Source organism: Microchirus variegatus (assembly GCF_963457635.1).
Source record: "Microchirus variegatus genome assembly, chromosome: 20".
In the NCBI taxonomy this organism is placed as follows: Eukaryota; Metazoa; Chordata; class Actinopteri; order Pleuronectiformes; family Soleidae; genus Microchirus; species Microchirus variegatus.
In genome coordinates, this window is record NC_139821.1 from 13,313,075 (window position 1) to 13,333,027 (window position 19,953).

A 19,953-nucleotide genomic window follows, 5' to 3' on the forward strand; every position below is an offset into this window, starting at 1 on the left:
AACAGAACCGTGGTATTGTAAAATACTTGGTACGAGAAACCATTGCATGGAAGAGCACAATACTTTTTATTAGCTTGATCATCACATACAGTGTACAGACAATAATGTGACTGGCCCACAGTTGAGTCATTATATCTCCTGCAAAACTGATATAAACCCACTCTCATTGAATCTCATACACCCATTCAGAATGGGCACACAGCACCTCATCCCCCCATTTTTTACAGACATCATGTTGTCCCTAAAACAGGAATGTAGACACTCTACTCATGGATACTCATGCTTTAATCGTGTGTACTTTTTTGTCTACATTGAAAAAGAATGGGTGACTTTTACACAGACGATGCTTGAAAATAAGCATTAGGCATCAGTATTTTTTCAAAACTGCCAAACACTGCAATATACAGAGCCTTGTAATTGGAACCATATGATTTTTTTTTTTTTACATATAAAAGTGCATTTTTTTTGGCATGACAGCTTATTATGAGTGATAGAAAAGATCAATATTATACAAAAAAAAAGCTTCAAATACACATATATGGTCACAACAATACTCAGACCTTATCACTCAGCTCAAAAATGTCAACAATCGTTAGACTTTGCACGGCATAACCTACGTATTATATAAAAGCTATCGTTACCTCACAAAATAAATTAAATACTGTACACATCCTTCAAAGTGAAACACTCTTCCTTTCCCATTCACAGTGTATATAAAATGGATTAAATGATGCTATACACTTTTCTAACATTAGGTAGCAGTATTGTACAAGTTGAAAGTGGATTTGTTTTTTCCCCCACATGAAATTTGGTGTCTATCATCAAGAGTTGTGTAGTTGTTAAGTGCACCCACGGCTATGGAGGAGAAATAATTTGAATATTTTCTCCTCTTTTTTTTTTTCATTTCTGGCAGCAGTGTGGCTGCTGTCGAGCCCAATTTGCAAAAACATCCATCGTGCACAATGTACTTTGGAATGACCCAACATAAATTTATCTCAGGCTACATATTCTTACTGGGATGTTTTATATTGCAGTGAATGATGATACAATAGGAAAAAAAAGTGTCTCACCGTAATTAAATAAACAACACGGAAGCTATTAACTTGTTCACCGCTGCTCAGAGACCGGCCGTGTATCATTGTCTGTAGATTTTTTTTTTTTTTTTAGATCAGTTTAAATCTGACCCCAGCGTGCAGGGTTTTCAGACCTGCACAAAACTGTATCATCAGCTCTCGTATACCTCACTTGAGTGGTTGCTGTTAATTATAAAACCATTTGGAGTGGAGAAAAATGATAGCTCATTAGTTTTTACTACTACTGTGTGCCGTGTGCTCTGTGTCCTGGCTGGGTTTATAGTGAGAGGCAGCACAACAGGAACTGGAAATGTCAGAGAGGAAGTGAAAAATCTCTTATGGTAACCCTCCATATAATATTACGGCCCCTGCAGGAGCCTGGCCTTTACACTGTGTGGCTTTTTTATTAGTCTATCATCGTTAATAGTCCATTCTCCTTTATTATTATTATGATTTTATTCCAACATTTTGAAGGCCGCACACACACGACAATGGGAAAAATGTAATGGGACACTTAATTTGTCTTTCTTTCTTTTTTTGTGTTACACGGTTATTTTCATTACTACTGCATTCAAACTTCTATGGGGCTTGCAGACTTTTTCACTGTACAAGTATGCATGTGTGAATGAGTGGAAATGAATATATGCAAGTTTCGGAGTCTACTTCTTCGTCCGTGTTCTTGTTCCTGTTTGTGTCTGTCCTTGTGACTACACTGAGTATATTTACCTGTCCCGCTTAAGGGGCATAGTTCTTGGGCCGCAGCATCATTTTGACAGTTTTGAAGGCCTGCCTGTAGTTGGTGGGGTAGTACTCCGTCGACATGTTGTGCCACGTTCCCCAGAAGATCCCGTTCCGGACTCCTTTGTACCTCTTGTGGTAGTACTTCCCGTTGAGGTTGGCCGACATGCAGGCATCAAACCACCAGCCGGAGCTGTAGTAGGCGCCGCAGTTTCCGGAGTGGTACATGTCGTTGTCGCGGTCGGGCGTGGTGAAGAACTTCTGGTCGTGGTTGAAGTGCCTGTTGAAACTCATGGCGTTGCCAGCAGTTCCACTGAAAATGACATATTGGCAACTATTAGATGGTGTGTCCTTTTTCATATTTGAGTTTATTTGAATGCAAGCAGGCACAGAATCAAAAGGATCTACCTGTATCCACTCAAAGACAACCGGTAGCGAAGGAACTCGTTGGCGACGTAGAACTGGTCATACTTGGCATATTCCCGGACACCCTCAAAGTCTTCCAGCTCGATACGCAGAACCATGTCTTTGGCCTTTGTTAGCAAGTGGATGTGGTCGTTGCCCGACCAGAATTCACCTCTGCATGGAGGACAAAATGAGTGATAGGTGATATAAACAAGATTTGAAGCTGGATGCAGTTGCTCAAAGTGAATTAACCTTTCGCCACAGGGTAGAGTAGAGGAAAGACAGAGAAGTCTGACAGTTAAATAAAAAAAAAAAAGAAGGAAAGAAGACCAAAACAAGTTGTTTTTCTTTTCGTAAGAGGTAGCCCTATGTTTGTTGATGACGAAACCATGATTATATGTGAAATAAAAGTCAATATTGCAGAAGGGGAGAGGTGAAAAATGTACTACGTTTAAAGAAATGACAGCATTGTTGCTCTTTAAAAAAAAAATGTGTTGAATTTCACTTCACGGATTAATAAGCTGTTAAATGCAATATTTTTATGTTGCTTTGCACACGATAATCCATCGGTGAGGGCGAAAACAAACAGGTGGTGAACAATCAGTGATAGTGACGCACAGGTGTGCCTCATTAGGCTGGACAGTCTCATGTTGTGGTAGGAGGGGGGGAACTGATCTGTAACTGATTATATAGTTACACGCGCGGGACACTAATTAGTGCCTATAAATTTGTTGTATTAATTCAGATTTGCTAAACTCATATCAGAATTTGAAAATGAACATTTTGTTTCATTGTTGTTTGGAAGCTTTGCATCAGTCAAGTACACCCCTATGACGACCTGAGGGAATGGAACATTCTGGCTAAGATGGGTTGAAAGCCATTGACTTGGACACAGACAAGAGTTTGCTCTTGTGCTGTGTGTATGTGGGGGAGGAGAAGAAATGTTCATTTTTATTCATTGTGTTTCACATCTGTGGCTCTAGTCGACTTTTGTTGGGGGTTTCACAAAAAAATGGCCACTTTTCTGCACCCAAACCTGCTTGTCATACTATATTTTCCCCCTCTGCAGTAGCTTAAATTTTCCTCTGCCACTCAATATGAATTGTCCTGTGGGGTTGCACTACTGCAGACTCACTGCATGAAAGTCAGCGACTTCCTGTCGTTCACCTGACTTTGCTTTGTTAGATTTTTCCACGCTGCTGAACGCTGATTTAAAAACGCATCAAATTCAGAGTAATGTCATAAGGATCGAAGTGCAATACCTGAGGTTGCCGAAGCCCTTCTTGTACTCGGCCCAGGTGCGGTTAAAGCTGACGGAGCCGTTGAGCCGTTGCTGTATCACAGTCCATCCGCCTCCGAACGACTCCATGTCGCAAAAGACGTCAAACGTCCCGTTGCGGGGATCGGGGGTCACGCGATACACGCCGTTCTTCCTTGTCTCCAGCACGTTGTAGTCCGAACAGTCCCGAGGGGCTAAGATGACTGCATGGACATGGGTTGGGGGGGAAAAAAGAGAGGTCACTTTTAATGGGATTTTACAAAAAGACATTTGATAATCTTTTACTTGGCTGTGGCATTTTGCTCTGCACGACCAAGAGACTGCAATAGAAATGGCCCCCGAGGCTCGGAAAGACCAAAAAAAGGAAAAGGGAATGAGATGTCTATTTTGTCCCAGACTGTTCCTCTTGACTTAACAACAATTGCTTGTGTGACTCCAACTAAATTTCAGCATGCCGCAGAGCATAAACGTTTCACTGAATGCTGTCCATAATAACTTCAGTATTCAAGTCTGTTCCCATCCTGCTTAATATGGCACTCCTTATCTAAAGATCTTACTAAGAACGGGAACACTCAAGCATGAAGTCCACTGTCAGAGGACAAAAGTCGGTGAACACCCTTTGTGCTGTTGCGCCATAGGCTCTTTTTTGTACAACTGAGATCTCGTCTCCTATGTCTTTTTATATCTTCCCCTCTTATTCTTCGACCGTCGTGTCCCATCCCTTATGCTGCACTGCAGGCCACTGACCCAACCCAGAACCAAGGTCCAAAAGCCCCTATCAGATAGTGTTTGGCAACCGAAAGGAAACCGACCTGTCAAGTCGTGGGAAAGTGTAAAACTGGATTAGAGAAGCGTTCCTCCTCCCTGTAAACTCGACACCTGGGGCCTGAATCATCCTGACATTGGACAGGCAGTGTATATGTGGACTCCTCCTGAGTTTCACTCTCTCTCTGCTGCTGTTAAAGCTTTGTCGTACTTTGAAATCTGTTTATTGGTTAAGTAGATTAGAATAGCACAGAGAGTGCAGGGTGGTGGTCATTATGTACATTAGGTTTTTGAAAGGTGTCGAGAGGAAAGTCTAGGGAAATCTAGGGAGCCAGGTTATCGTTTGTGATTGAAACTCAAGTGTTTTTTTTGTTGATGTTATTGTTCTCTGTCCTCAGTTTGTTTTTGTGTGGACAGAAACGACGTTGCATGATTTGTATGCTGCAACTCGATGTTTGGTTTCCTCCTCCACAATCCAAAAACATGCAGAATTGCGGGGGGAACAAGAGGCATTTATCCTGTCAAGCTGCTCTTTAAACTTTTTTTCTGGGTGCCTCTTTTGTGTTTTCGGTCGTACTCAAACCTGTTTGTAGTCATTTCTTTACTCTGTGCTGCTCATGGGAAAACGTTGTCCTTGTACCACATGAAATATCGGAATAATGGTTTAAATGTGAAAGACGCGTTTACAGGCTGCAGATTTAAAGACCTGTTGCCTAACATAAAGGCTTCGTCCCAATACCTCCCCTAACCCTACATTTTTCCCCTAACCCTACATTTTGCGCATTCACGTGTAGGGGGGAGCAAGGGGAAACGCGATTTTGCCCCTATAATCAACCCTCAAAATGTAGTGAGCTCTGATGCGGGCTTAAAAAGAAGTGGAAGATGCAATTACCCATGAGGCTTTACGAATTCAGTGAGCCGGCTATCACATTCGTGATATATCGTTTACGAGGACGGAGAAAAAACTGCGTTGACTGAGCTGGACAGCTGGATCCGCCGGCATTTTTCCTGAATGAAAATAGCACGCTCCACCGGTAGAATTGTCAACATGTGACGTAGGCTAGCACGTTCGTTACGTAGTGATGTCCCAATACCACTTCCCTCAATGAGGGGAATTTACGGTTGAGGGCACTCAAAACCAAGGGGAAATTTTAAGGGGGAGGTATTGGGACGGAGCCAAAGTCACCAACCTCCCTTTTGTTTTGAAAATACTTGAGGTCCAAAGTAGCCACAGAGGGAAAATCACTCCTTAAACGGTCTGGGAGTTCAGTGTGAGGCTGAAATGCATCCTCGTCACGTTAGCAGCTTTGTCTGCGCTGACCTGTAATTTCTTTTTAGTGCCTCCTTGGCTGTTAGCGTCTGACTGTGGTTTCTTGATTTCACATCTCCCGCTCTCTTCGTCCGTCTCCTTCTATGTGACCGGGGACTGTCGCCATCCCAAGACACGGAGACACGAGCCAACCTCATCTCACTCCCTCTGGCGCGCTGCCTGACCTAAATAACTCTAATATCAGCCACTTACTGATGCCCAAACGACTGTTAGCTGATTGGCTGTCTTGACTTGTTCAGATGGCTGGGTCAAATTAGCCAGCTGATTGCCTTGCGTGCTTCTGTGCTTTATTAACTTGCATAACTGTGTACGTGTCACCCCGCTCTCTTTTTAAACGCTGATTTCTTGGATGACTGACGTGCTTTCTAAAGACTGACCGTTTTAATACGACGTCGCTTATTTGACTCTTGACAGAAAAGGAAACACAGGTGCGTTTTTAAGGAAGTATCCCTTTTTGACAACCAGTCCTCGTGTGAGATTAGCACACTTTTAATTGAAAGGAAATGTGCATCCAAAGTGATTAGTACAATCTTTGCCAACAACAGCTCTGACCCCGAGTACTACTGTCACTTTTTGACGCAATGAAACTTTCATCTAAAAACGACACCCTTCCTATAGGAAGTCGAGCAGTTCCTGACAAAGCAGACAAGGCTCTTTCCCCCGAAAGACAATGGTGTAGCTAAACATGAATTGCTGTCAATTCACCTCAAGGCCCCCACGTTAGAGTCTAATGGGCGTGAAAGTGAAGATTAGTGCTTCCAGAAAGGAGTGAAATAAATACTTTCTTTTTTTTTTTTAGCGTTGCGAGCTGGATGAGATAAATGCACCTTGACAATTCCTTCTTGATGTTGAAATTGCTTATACACTGGTGTTTTATTAGCTACACGTTCCTCATTAGCGCTTGTATTTTTCTGGCTTGCAACAAAACAGTGCAGATAAGAGGACGGAAAGTTTTCAAACATTCGAATGTCCTCAAATGCCCTTTCTAATCCCGCTGTGTGTGAATGTTGCTCGGACTTCAGTGTGGCTTAATGAGCTGTGTACAGTGTTGACTGTTTTCTAGTTCCCTTCACATGTGACTGGTTATCATTTGCTTGCCAATGATCCATCACCACAACTCCTGTCAAGATATAAACGCACATCTGTCTCGTCACGGCTCTCCCAAGTGTTTTATCCGTTCTGTCTTTTGTAACAAAAGCAGATTTTACATTTTGTAAATTTCTATTTGATTGTTAATGATGGCATCTGGGCAGTTTACTCGTGATTCAAGCAAAGACATTTAGGCATGAAGTGCTTCACTAAGCACTTTTTGAAATTGTGATGACATTTTTCATGAAAGGCCGTCTTCCACTCCAGTATTAATGGAAAATGGAGAGGTGTATTAAATCAGCATTTCTGTATTTTCATTTTAAAAACGAGGAATTAAGGATATTCGGTTTGTTTGCTAAAGCGGAACTTTAGCATACAAGGCAAAAATTATTATCACTTTGATAAAAACAACAGTCGCAGCACTGTTGAAATCCGGACTGTGAGAGTGCACAGGTCTTAGAGTCGTGTTTATTTCCAGATTACCAGCAGCTGTCTCCTCTCAGATTAAATTCAAACACCATCAAACATAATTGCCAGCAAAAAAAAAAAAAAAAGTCTGTTGTTGCTTGATCTTACCATGACTGATTGATGTACAAAGATGAGTGTTCCTGACCCTGTGCGCCATCCGTGACTAATGTCGCGGAAGCTGCCTACATTACTACTAATGTTTCTGGCAAGAGATAATGAGAGTTGGTTGTTTTATGCAGGAGTGAGCATGGAAGTGCGTGACCTCCAAAGCAAGATGGGTCAGAGGCGAGGAAGAGGAAAGAAAGGGGATTAAGGAGTAAAGAATTTACTTCAGAGGAGAGATGGAAGATGAACTGTAATAAGTGAGATGGAGAGCAGATGTGCTTATAGGATAAATCTATGAAAGAGAAGGACTATAAATCTGAGGAGAGTTTTGAAGGAGAAAGAGACAAGTTTTAGAAAAAAAAACAGAGAAGCAAAAATGCGTGTATTCCCTTCACACCACTGTCCCAGCTAATCATTTTAGAGATGAGCTCACATCTGTTTCCACATAAAAGCCATAATACAGTGCGACATTCACTTGTGCAGTGTCGGGACATTGTTCCATTTCAGCCTGAAAAGAGGCTGACATTTCAGCGTCCAATCAGCTTTAATGTAAAGTGGAGCATCACTTAAGCTCAGCCAGTTTGCAATCTCTGCTGATGGCTTTGGATGGTTGTCTCCAGCGAGGGATTACACTCTTTTTAAGCTATATATTTTTTTTATATGTTAATGCAATGCAGTGCTATTTTTCTCTCCCTCCATTTTGGGTTTTCTCCATATGCAGAATCACAGTGGAAAGCCAGGCAACTACTTGAATTAATAAGATGGAATGTACTACTTCACTCATGGTCCAGTATGATCTCAACCTTGAAATATTGTTTTGCTATAGCTACAGTAAATAGACAGGCTGTATACTGTAGTAATGCATGGACAAGGCACTCTTATGTAGGCAACATCATATTCTTTGCTCGTGATTGTACAAATCACATCAAAATAAGTGATATTATTATGGGTTATTGGGAGGGCATGTCACAACAAGCCTCGTGTATTGAGTTTATTGTCAGTCTGGAAGATTTCATTCCCCATTTCCCAGAAACGATTTGGCCCTCAGTGGGTGAAGGTGATCACCCAGTGTTGGGTTATTCGTAGTAATTACATGTCAACATGTCCCCCCCAGGCATGACTGTATCGACTCTGTGGCAGAAATGTTACCTCTCAGCAGCCCCCGAGCTGCTGGATATGTCTGGTGGTGTGTGCCGGAATTTCATTACCATAATAACATCTGTGGTGAATTTGTGGAAATAGACAAGGGGAGATAACAGGGTTTTTTTTTTTTTTTTTAACCTGCTCAGAGAAGCTAAAGAAACATTCATTAAACTCAGAGCAGCACCTTTTGAAGTAGAAAATGTAGTTTGGATTGGACATTAGAAATATAAGATCAAAGAAATGATTTGAAACCAGACTTACACTGAGGGGTATTCTGTACTGCACACTGGGTGGTGCAGGTGGAGCTGAGCTTGTTGACCACACCGGTGATGTTCTCCACCCGCCTGTCCACCATATCCTGCACGTTGTCCATGTTGAGCAGCTTGAGACCCTCCATACGACCCTGCAGAGCAGAGATCTGGCTCCTGGCGTTGCGCAAGCTGGCTGACATCCTATTCAGCTTCACCTGGGAAGTGCCAGAGAGAGAAAGAGAAGAGGAAGAGGAGGGAGGGAGGGAGTGAGGGTGGTTGTTATTTCTATGTGCGCAGAATACAAAGCAGGTGGATTACTGAAGTCGCCAATCTCCTTCGTCGTTTCACCAGACAATTTGAATTTTTAACAGAAACAAGTCTGCGACAGCGTGATGATTGGCCGTCTGCCAAAGTGGCCGTGAAAGTCAACAGGCTTACCAGACAAAGCGAAATTGACTGCCCTTTGGCTGGTGTCTGAAGCCCTGTTTACAGTACTAGGAATTTTCCCTGGTGAACTGGTGCCAAGTACGACTTAAAACCTCTTAACGTTTTGTCCGGTTTACATTCTAGCTGGGTTACTTTGAATGGGCATGTTTAGATGACTTCATACACAGAATGGGCACATTTTGAGTTTAGTTTGTGGAGATCGGTATCACTGGAATCTTCACAAGGCCGCTAATGAAACTGGCTTAAGAGGAATTTAAATGATATTCATGGAAATGTAAAGCCAGTAGTGTGAAAAGTATGAAGTACCCTAATTTGAATTAGGTTGACAAAAAAATCCACATAACAAGACAGTCAGAATTCTTCCAAAATATTCCTAAAAATGACTGGTTTCATCTTTGCTCTGAATCAAGTGTCTTTACAAAAACAGCCTTCATTCTTTTCAAAAAAATCTTGACTTAGCTGCTTCTTACCTGCATTTCCTGCATGTTGCCTGGACTCGGTGTAATCTTCCCAAAAACAGAGCCTTGTCTCAGTCCAGTGCCGTCTTCAGAAGCTCCTGCTCCGGGAACCATCCCATCTCCCCTCTTCTCTTGACTCGACCCATCCAGAACCTCCTGTCCCATCGGGTCCAGTCTCACTCCTTCCCTAGCATCCTTCTGTCCTTGGTCGGCTTGCTGATGTCCTAAAGGTCCACTGCCTTGCGCCCCACTGCACTCCTGGCACCCACCTCGCAGCTTGTTCACCACCTCCTTCAGACTCTGCAGTTCCTTCATGGTCTTCTCCAGCAGCCTGAACTGCTTGGGAAGGTGGATGGTGAGAGGGGGTAAGGTGAGCTGGTATGGACAGTCCTCACTTTCCTCTGCCCCAGCCCCAGAGCTCCCACACTGGCCCGAGGGTCTTAGTTTCATGGGGCAGGAGGCGGGCGGACTGGATTCAGATCCCAAAGTGAAAGGTCCTTTAGCGTCCCATCTCTGGTGCGAGTTGACGGGGAAGTCCGCTGCCTGGCTGGTGGCCGTGAGAAGGAGACTGGCACAGACGAAAAGCGCAGTTGTCCTCATTCTTCTGCGTTTAAAAAAAAAAAAAAAAAAAGGAGAAGTCTGTGCGAAGTTAAAGTGTGAGCAGCTCGCTCTGATTAAAAAATAAAAACCCTCTACTGTGAGTGGAAGTGCATGTATAATAGAGCAGCTGCAGTTTCTAGAAGTATGTGAATATGTGTCCTATTGGTTTAAGAGTGTGAGAGTGTATCAGCGCAGCCTGCAGGAGGGAGAGAGCGCAGAGAAACTGCCGCTGCCTCAGATAGCTGTGTCATTAATATCAGGACGAGTGAGAGAGGGAGGGAGGGGAGAGAGAGAGAGAGAGAGAGAGAGGGGCAGAGCGAGAGTGCTGAGTTTGAGATGCTGGGAGGGGTGGCTTTATTGCGTAATGTAAAACTCCATATCAGCAGCAATGTGAAAAAAACCACAGAGGTGGGGCGGCGGTAGAGGGGGAGATAGAGAGAAAATCAAGCATGGGTGGGAGGTACAGTTGGTCCTTTTGCCTGCAGTCGGTGCATGGTGCCATAATGGCTCACTCTGAAGTCGGGTCATCGCCCTGAAAAAAAAACTAAATGACTCATTGCCCTGGAACAGTGCGCTCAAAATGTGTTTTGAGTGATGAGTCCTCGTCTTCACCCGAATCAGAGTCTAAATTCTTCCTGAAAACGACCGCCTCCTCCACAACAAGTTACTCTTCATGTCCAAACTAGGACCAGGTGGGCACAATTACTGTAAAAAGCTGGACAGGTTTCCTTTTTTCACAAATGACCTTCTTACCGACCACCAACAGATGGGCAGGTATTGTTTTGACTGTAGAAACGTGCTACTGCTTAGGTTCGGAACAACCGCAGTGTGGCAGCTTATGTGGAAGTGTGTGTTTATGTGGTAAACGGTCTGTATTTATACAGAGCGCGAGTCGTGTTGACCACTCAAAGCACTTTGCGCTGCAGTTTTTGCCATTTTCTCATCCGCAAACCAGATATTCACACTGACACAACCACCAGCAGCAATTTGAGGTTAAGTGTCTCTGAGAGACATTTCAGCATGTGCACTAGACGAGCCTGATTTTACTCTACCATTATGTGCAATATTCAGCTGTTAAACAAGTGTGTAGTCGAGATCAAAATGATCAGACGATGAGTTAAAATCATAGACCATATACTTGCTTCCTCGGTGAAGCCAACCCGGAAGTAAGAACAAACTTAATCACCACCAGGGGGTTGCAAAAAGAACTGGATGGTGGTCTATGGGAACATGTCCACTTGATTTACAACATCAGTAAACATTTTCTTGGGAGTTATTGTGTTTTAATTGCCTTTTTTTCCCCATGTTTCATAATTAAAGTATGTTCATGTTTAGAGGAAACCACATCAGTGTGATTGGCAATTAGTATCGTCAAATAGAGGCCTGGTTAAACCCATAAGTACAGAGTAATCTGATAATTTAGCAAAGGCCGAGCGTTCATGTTGGCGTTTTAGTTGGTGTGGTCCCGTTTCCAGATCTCTGAATGCATGAGGTTTGCTCAGAATAAGATTCATTGGAGTCGCATAATGAATTAGTTTTCCCTCCCGAATCCTGATCCACATCCTAGAATACTAAGTGTGTGCCGATACTCTGCCCCCTGATCTGATTTATACTTCCTAACCTAATGCACCTGCGGTGTTGACTTCACATTAAAATGAAAGCTGAAGTCGTACTTCATCACAAAATCCAGAGCGCACATCGCAGATTATGTTGCCCTAAGTTTGGGGAATGAGTCAGATTTGAGCGTGGATATGCTGGGCTGGATTTGAGACCTTTTCATTTCGACTTGTTCATACCATGATGGTGTGATCATTTTTGGTGGGTTTGAATGAACGAGCAGTGTTTTTAAGATGAGAACCAGCGTCACTTCAACCAGAAGTAGCTCTCACTCTCGATGTCACCTTGTCTCGTTATAAACTTCATAAACACATTATGTGCTTGTGTGGGCTGTAGCTATTGTTTCAGTGCATGCGATTCGATTCACAACCACAGGGTCCTGTAATTGGATTTTTGCTTTTTTTTTTTTCCCCACAACATTCCAACAAGACATGCCTCATGCACATGTCGGCTTTCCGCATAAGTGACACACTTTCTGTAATTGATTTCATTTCCAGCGGTGGCACTCGGCCCTGTTGGAGCAAAGGGGAAATATTCCAGCAACAAAAACACATGTAACAAAGAGATTCAGTCTGGCTGAAAGCTCAACTCCACTTCAGAGACTAAAAAAATGAGAAGATGAAGACAGAGATGCACACACAGAAAGATGGTTTTCTCCACCACATGGTGGAATGGAACGTCGCGCGTCGTGGTGATGGCCATTACTTTTCTCCCCAAGGTGCAGACTATTAAAGCCCACATCTTCTTTTTTGTTGTTGCACGCCAGCTGCACCACACACTCGTACATTGGAGCTTTAGTTTAGCGCGGTAAACTGACAGGTATGCGTGTCCGTGTGCCTGCCTAAATATCTTCCACTGTTTGTCTTCATCTCACTTCAAAGATTGTGCTGCCACATGTGAGCCTCATGCAGCCACCCTGCAAAAGCCTTCAATATTCTACACCGCTAAAGATAAGTCTTGGCACTAGAATTTAGAGAGTCTGCCTTAAACCCCTTCAGGCTGCCTCTCTCAGATAAATTCCCACTCTTTGGCTGGGATGTCTGTCGTGTCACTGATATGCCATATGCACTGCGCACACCACAAACCTGACCTCTTTTTTAAGTGTTATTTAGCCTAACTTTGTGTCTTGAACTGCTATTTTTGTTTCACTGCCCTGAGATCATTTTCAAATGTTCCAGTAATTAGTCTCTTATTTTGGGGACAATATGAAATGGCATACTAAAAGCTGCACTTGAAGCTGTAGCGCATCTGCCTCAGAAATGGACTTTGTCAAGCAAAACTATCAGACCTGAGTGAAGGAGCATTTGTGTGTATACAGCAGCACGGGGCAGGTGGGGGAAGAAGCATTTATCCTGTGCAAGTGCTTACTGAGCAGTGGAATTCACTTGTGAAATTTTTTATGGATCATTTTCAGTGATACACCAACACTGTTTGCAGCCGTCTCGCTTTACTAGCGCAGTTTTGCTGCTGCCTCCATGGACAAACCTAAAAACTGTCAAAACTCATCTGGTTTGAATAACATTTGATGTGTGTATGCAGGATCAGACACGAGGCTGTCAGACTCAACATCGGCTTAATTCGGATCTGATCCAGATTACAGATTTGGTGGCAATTAATTTAACACGATTCGGTCCCAAATTCAGATGCATTTATCTCAGGGACATCTCAACATATCAGGATGAATTGTATCATGCTTGGCGATGTTAATCGCTATAAACAAGTTATCCAGTGGATCAAAATGTAAAATAATGCAGGTGTCGGTTTGTAAAAACACAGGTGACGAAGTGTTTTTTGGTCTATCGTTTGACAGTGGATGTAACATTTGCGGCGTTGTTTGTCTTGACAAACTACCCTCTCGAGCTTTAAAGTGCTGTTTTTATTTCACTGCAGTGAGATCATTTCAAAGGTTCCTGTAATTGGCCCTCTTTCTTTGGAGAATATAAAAATGGCATGACTGAAGTCGTCCTTCACTGAAGTAGGACCAGATGAGACTCCCTTAACGCTTCAAGATGTGAAGACGACAGATTTAACGCCGCCGCTCGTGTAATACTATTTGGTTGTTTTCCTTGTCGTGACGTGACCTTTGCTGACTGATAATCCAGACAAAGTGAGTGAAAAACATCAGAATAAATCACATTAATAAGATCCATTATCTATATCACTCATAATAGTATAAATCTCCGTCCTTATCAGCCCTTGGTACGTGGTCTTTTAACAACGGCGAGATAACATTAAAATGCAGTGAATAAAAAAAGCATATCATCGGCTAATGTTTGAAGTCGGGGGGCTGATATCAGCCTAGTTGTTTGTGTGTGTTCGTTGCTGTTAGATTACCTGCTACACAGTCTGGTCTGAGATATGCTTAGTCCTGCAGCTCTTTGATACAGACAAGGCTATCCTTCATTACCCCCAACTTCACCAACCTGGCTCTCAAGATAAGAGGGGGAACAGCACCTGTCCTCTGTTTCTATCACTGTTTCACCACAGAGAGAAATTCACAACAACCCCAGCAGATAATTTCCCCCCCTCTTTGTGCAAAACTTTTTCACTCACTATCTTTTTCTTCGCCGTGGTTTTTGTTTTGTTTTGTTTTTCGCCAAGGTTTCACAGCTGTGAATCTTTCTTTATCGACCTTCTGAATCGCTACCCTAATGGTGCCTTTTTTCGAAAAAAAACAAATAGAAGTGTTTCTTATCATTATATATGAGCTATTTTCAATAATTTGTCCTCTCCCTTTGAGATTACAGATACTTGGAGGCTTGTTTTATGCTGATCATGATAAGGTGTTCTGATACTGTGATGATTAATGTCTATTCAGGCCAACTTGGTTTAAATCCCTTTCTGGGAGGTTGCTGTGGTCGATCGCACCTTGAGTCCAGATGAATATAACATTTTCTTTCTTTGTAAGTCAGCAATATTATTACAGCAGAAACGTTTTTGTCCAAAAGGAAACATTTTGAAATCCAAAGCTCTTTTGGGGTCTCTTTTGATTGAGTTTTTTACCTGCTGCAACCTAATTTTATCATGAAACAATAACACAAAACTGCTTACGGGTCAGAAAACTCTTGTTCCTCGCTGCGCTGCCCAATTGCATTATTTTATCTGGGATGGGGAAAAATAGCAACAAGAGATTTCCTCGGAATGTGATGTTTTATCAATATATAGCTTTTACGCAGACAGCTCTGAGCCAGATCGGAGACTCTAAATCAAGTGGAATCCTGCGCTGGCAAACCCATGCAGGAGAATCTTTAGCCGACCTTTGTGAATGAAGTCAAACAGTTTAAGGTATAGTGATGCCTGGCTTTAGCCGGATTATCCAGATGTGGGTGATTGACACAAGGATAATGTATAAATCCCAGCTGCCATTTACTGTATATACCAATAATAAATGTTTTTATTCAGGATTTTTAAGCTGTTTTACATTTTGAATTTAATTGATAGAAACACAGAGTGTTCATGTCTGCCTTGTTGGTAATAGCTTGTTTTTTTGTGTCCCTCAGTTGTTGCTACTGGGCAAGATCGACCAGACCAAAGCAGCCAGACTGAAAGCAAGCTACAATCTGCTGCACGCCAGTCTGAAGCGGTACGTGTCCTTGTTTTTTCCCTCCACCAAAGAAGTTTATACTTGTGTCTGTGACTGCAGAGACGCAGAAAGAATTGCACATTAGAGAAATAAATTGGGAGTCATCAGACCTGTGTTCAAGCCAGAGTGAACCCAAAGTAAAGTGTCCTTGAAAACTACTTAAACGCCTTATCAGATCTAGTTTTGCTGCTCGCACACGCAGTTAAAAATACACTGAAGTAGCATCTGTGACACCGAGCCCTGATACCTAAAGCGACAAAGCAAAAATAATGATTTGAGCAAAAACGGGTACTGTCGCTGCAGCATGATGAAGGTGGAACCACCACCGCCACCGACTCAAATAGACAGAGGAAGCGGTCCAAGACATGACCCAAAGCACACTTCTTGTTAATCTTTATTAAATCCACGAACAACGATTCTCATAAATCCCTGCCAAGCCACATTTAAGGCCACATAAGATGGAAAGCGAAATTAACGTTTGACACCTCAGTTTCTTGTGAAGGCGTGATGGTGGAAGAGAATCTGTGCGTATTAAATTTAATTGGCTCATTGCTTAGAGGTATATCTTGAAAATCAGACGCTTGAGTGTGCCTGCATGCATATTATACCACGTATTGTTTTTAAAAGGTGTAACTATGTATTCAGACTAATGATGAGATTAGCATTATGCATTTATCTTGGTTACTGGTTGGTTTTCTTGCCAGAATAATCATGAAATTCTGCAATCATCTCAATGGCCACCTTATTAGGTGCACATGACGCCTAATAAAGTGGCAGGAGTTGTCTCCTGCTGCTGTCGCCCATCTGCTTCAAGGTCCAACATTTTTGCTCAGAGACGGTATTCTGCAAATGTTGGCTAGGATGAGTGATTGTTTGAGTTGCTGTTGCCTTTCTATCATTTCAAAACCAGGCAGTTTGACCGCTTTCCTCTGACCTCTGCCGTCAACAAGGGAGAGAACTGCTGTTTATCTTCTGGAGTTTGCTGTAGGCAACCAGACTTGCTTGAGTGAAGTTTCTGCAATGTTTGGTTCGAACTTCAGTCTTTATATGTTGGACCATGACCCTCATGTGGAGGACAGAGTGGTAGAAAATGGATGGATGGATAAAGCAGTGGAATAGGTGTTCCTAATAAAGTGGCTGAGTGTATACTTCATTTACAGTGTTTCACAATTCACTGTAGACAAAATACATGTGTTTTAAAGAAGATGAAAAGGTGTAAAGCTCCCATACAGTGGTCCTATCGCACATATATGCGAGTTATGGAGATCTACTTACATGCATTAACTTGTTTTTATGGTAGTTGCTGTAAATGAGCCGATAGAAATCTCTCCTCACTGAAGCTCTCGTCAGTCGCGCTGTTTCAGACTGTAATCTCACCCCCAGAAGACAGAACTGTGTTGTGAGAACTGGCCAGCCAGCGTAGAGCCTTCGCTACTGTCTTGTGATTGGCCAATACCTGGAAGTACCAGCTCTCAGAAGCACAGCTCCCCCTCTGCTACTCATTATCAAATGTTTCAAGGTGCTATATGTAAGAATGTGGCCAAAAACATTCAAATTCCAAATTGTTCCCTGAGTCTCTGTGACATATTAGAAGGGTTTTATGGCTATTTGCTTTAGATTTATTACATAATGCACCTTTAAAAATAGCTTCGTCACGACTCCCTGCCGCAGTCCCTTTTACGTCTTTGAGAGTCAGAAGACACTGTCGCAAGTGAAACACCTCCACAACGGACGTTCTTCTTCTGCGGTTCAATGTACGCAACCAAATGTGCCCAGACTAGTGCCTGGAGCAGGAGGCTGTTCAGGAGAACTGCTGTTTGCGTAACCAGAACAGGTTTGAGATCTCACTGAGCCCGAGATTACGATACATCAAAGCGTTCTCAGCAGTGGCTGAACTGTTTGTTTCGAAACCTTCAGGGGTTCATAAACGAGGTGCAGATACACGCCAAATAAACAGCGTTAATTGGTACTTCTGTTTTATGGGAGCTTTAAGAGAACTGTCTTAATCAGTATTTCATCCATACCTACAGATGTGACAATCCCTTGGTCTACCTGGTGATATACTGCTGACCACACTCACTGACACCTTTAAATCGTTGCTTCACCTTACAGAAGTCAGGACTCTGAGCTCCAGTGTTTGGGCGAGGCAAAGAGGCGTCGTGCTGAGCTGGAGCGGCTGCACGCTGAGCTGGAGAGAACAGAGGAGCAGAGCGCTTCAGACGAGCCTGACAGTGAGGTCAAAGAACTGAGGCAACAGCTCCTTCAGGCATACAATGAGCTGAAAGCCGCGGAGAACACGGCGTACAAGACACAACACCAACTCAAGTGGTGAGTCGTTTGTGTACACACTCGACCCGTGTTGTCGTTGCAATTTCTAGTTTCATGACGGTGAGATGTCAAATGGCACATGATGACACACAGGAGAGTCAAGACAAAAGAAACACAGAAGTGAAAGTGGAGAGCTGAAGGCAGAAGTTGTGTCCAGTGAGAGAGAGAGAGCATACGTACGTGTGCTCAGAGACACACACACACTACTGATAGTATTTGGCTTCGACCTATTTCTCTGCTCCACAGATACTGATTGTGTACACAGACAATAATAAAAACTGATATCTCCCCGTTTACTCTCCCAGAAATCAAATTTTTTATATCACTAGGGTGAAATGAAACATTGAAACACTCAGTTAGTGTGGGAAATACCAGTTTCTGGTGGATTTTCCTATGGACGCGTGAACCTGTTTACTCTCCACTCTTGCTCCCAGGTTGACGTCTGTCCTGTACTCGTTCCTTTTTCCTCTTTTTTCCAACTCTTTCCTTTCCTTTTTTTTCTGACAGATTTCCTATTTTCTGCTGCAGGTTTCCCCCAAATATCAGTCATCACCCCCCCTGTCAGTGCGTCCGAAGGGTCAAACACGCCCCCACAGAGAAGGAAAACAGTGCATTCACTCACTCACTCGATCATCTTTTCTCTCTCGTCTCTGTACACAAACTTGACTTTATCAAAAGGCCAACGGGAGGTTATTGGAACATTGCTTAGCAACATGGTAACATACACTGGCGTAAGTGCAAAAACAAAGCACTCAAGGCAGTCGCTTGAAGTGTCGTTTGAATTGATGGGTGCAGTTTATAAATGGTACATTTTGAATAGCTAGGGTTCCCAAGTTTATTCCAATTCTCAAACGCAATAAACGGCAATGGAAAAATTGTTTTGAGAAGAAAGTGAGGATTTATGGGAGGTTTAAAAAAAAGAAGTAAAAAGGGTTGTTGACATTTACAGGTGAAAATATCAGGGGTAAGAAGTTATTATGAGGGTTACAAGTCTGAATAATTTAGTGTGTAATCTCTTAAATGTTAGCAAAAACTGAAAGCAGTCTTTCAGGTTATCTACTGAAGCCAACCAGGAAATGAGAATATACTGAATAGACACTAGGGGGCGACTCTGCTGGTTGCAAATACATTTGAATTGTCTATTATGAGACCAACATCGCACTTGATTTACAATGTCGGTAAAGATTTTCCTGAAGGTTTAATGGTCTCAAATGCTAGTTGCACGTTTTCTTCAATAGCATATTATATAGACAATAAAATATGGTACATCATCGTATGTACGATGACCCAACTGTTTTGCCACTTGCGTTCAAACCACTGTCATATGACTTCACACAATGATCTGATCAAGCCTATCAGCTCCACAAGACTGTTTATCATTCCCGAACTGCACACAGGAAGTGATTTGTTTTGTGTCAAGACGGACGGAGGCAACGGCACCATTGATCTCGTAAAGCGAGCCGACTGAAAACACAGAAGCGTCCACAAAAAGGTCTTCCCCACCCCGCTACTGCGCTTCAGGTACATACACACAAACACTCCCTCAGTCAGGTTTTGATAGCGCTGTATGACGGAGCCCATTTCAAGCTGAAGGACCGTGCAAATAAGGTCACGTTATTTCTTTCACCAAGATAAGAAAAATCACCAAAAGTTGAAAATCATAATTTGATAAAAGATAAATTCATCATTAAAAACACTCACGTCACATAAATTCCCTCCCGTCTTGCCGAAAGGGAATTATCCATCTACTGGATATGGTGATTAGTCACATTCTGAGGCAGAGCGTTTTTCTGCCCAGGAGTAAATAAAATATTAAATGAAAACACTTTCAGGGAGCGCTCCCTATGGATGCAGCAGTATTAGACACTGAGTGGGTATATTATCAGGGATAGTTATGGGTGGTGAGCGTTCTTGTCCTCTCCAGCCTCGTATCACCTCGTCTTCCTGGCGGTCTAAAAAACACCCTCTCTGTCTCTTGTCCACATGGCTAGTTGTCTCTGCATGTGCCAAGCAGATGTTCACCATTTCAAATATGCCTTTTTTTGTGTCCTTTATCTTTAGCCAAACAGACACACAGGAATTCCGCTCTTCTTCTTCTTCTAAGTCGCACACTTGCAGCAGTACTGCAGGTTTTTCCTCCTCTCTCTCTCTTTATACAGTGTATATCATTGACTATCCAGTATAAGAAAGATTAATATCATTTACTTTATGAGCAGAACTGCTGTGTGCTGTTGTGTGTGTGTGTGTGTGGGGGGGGGGGCTTCTCTCTCAATG

At 42.8% G+C, this 19,953-nt stretch overlaps 2 protein-coding genes across 2 annotated transcripts in view; one reads left to right on the forward strand and one right to left on the reverse strand.

Moving 5' to 3' along the window:
- Positions 1–19,953, forward strand: part of ccdc146 (coiled-coil domain containing 146) — a gene marked incomplete at both ends in the record, with an annotated part of 48,565 nt that overhangs the window by 2,389 nt on the left and 26,223 nt on the right. The window contains 2 exons of the mRNA XM_083906810.1: positions 15,269–15,351; positions 17,464–17,679. Of these exons, the coding sequence (XP_083762936.1) occupies positions 15,269–15,351; positions 17,464–17,679 (299 nt within the window). The remainder of the gene's footprint in view (positions 1–15,268; positions 15,352–17,463; positions 17,680–19,953) is intronic.
- fgl2a (fibrinogen-like 2a) lies at positions 120–10,151 on the reverse strand (the record flags this gene model as incomplete). The annotated part of the gene is made up of 5 exons (XM_083907223.1): positions 120–2,124; positions 2,220–2,390; positions 3,479–3,698; positions 8,657–8,861; positions 9,564–10,151. 5 exons carry the CDS (start codon positions 10,149–10,151, stop codon positions 1,809–1,811), a joined length of 1,500 nt encoding a protein of 499 aa, XP_083763349.1. The 3' UTR covers positions 120–1,808.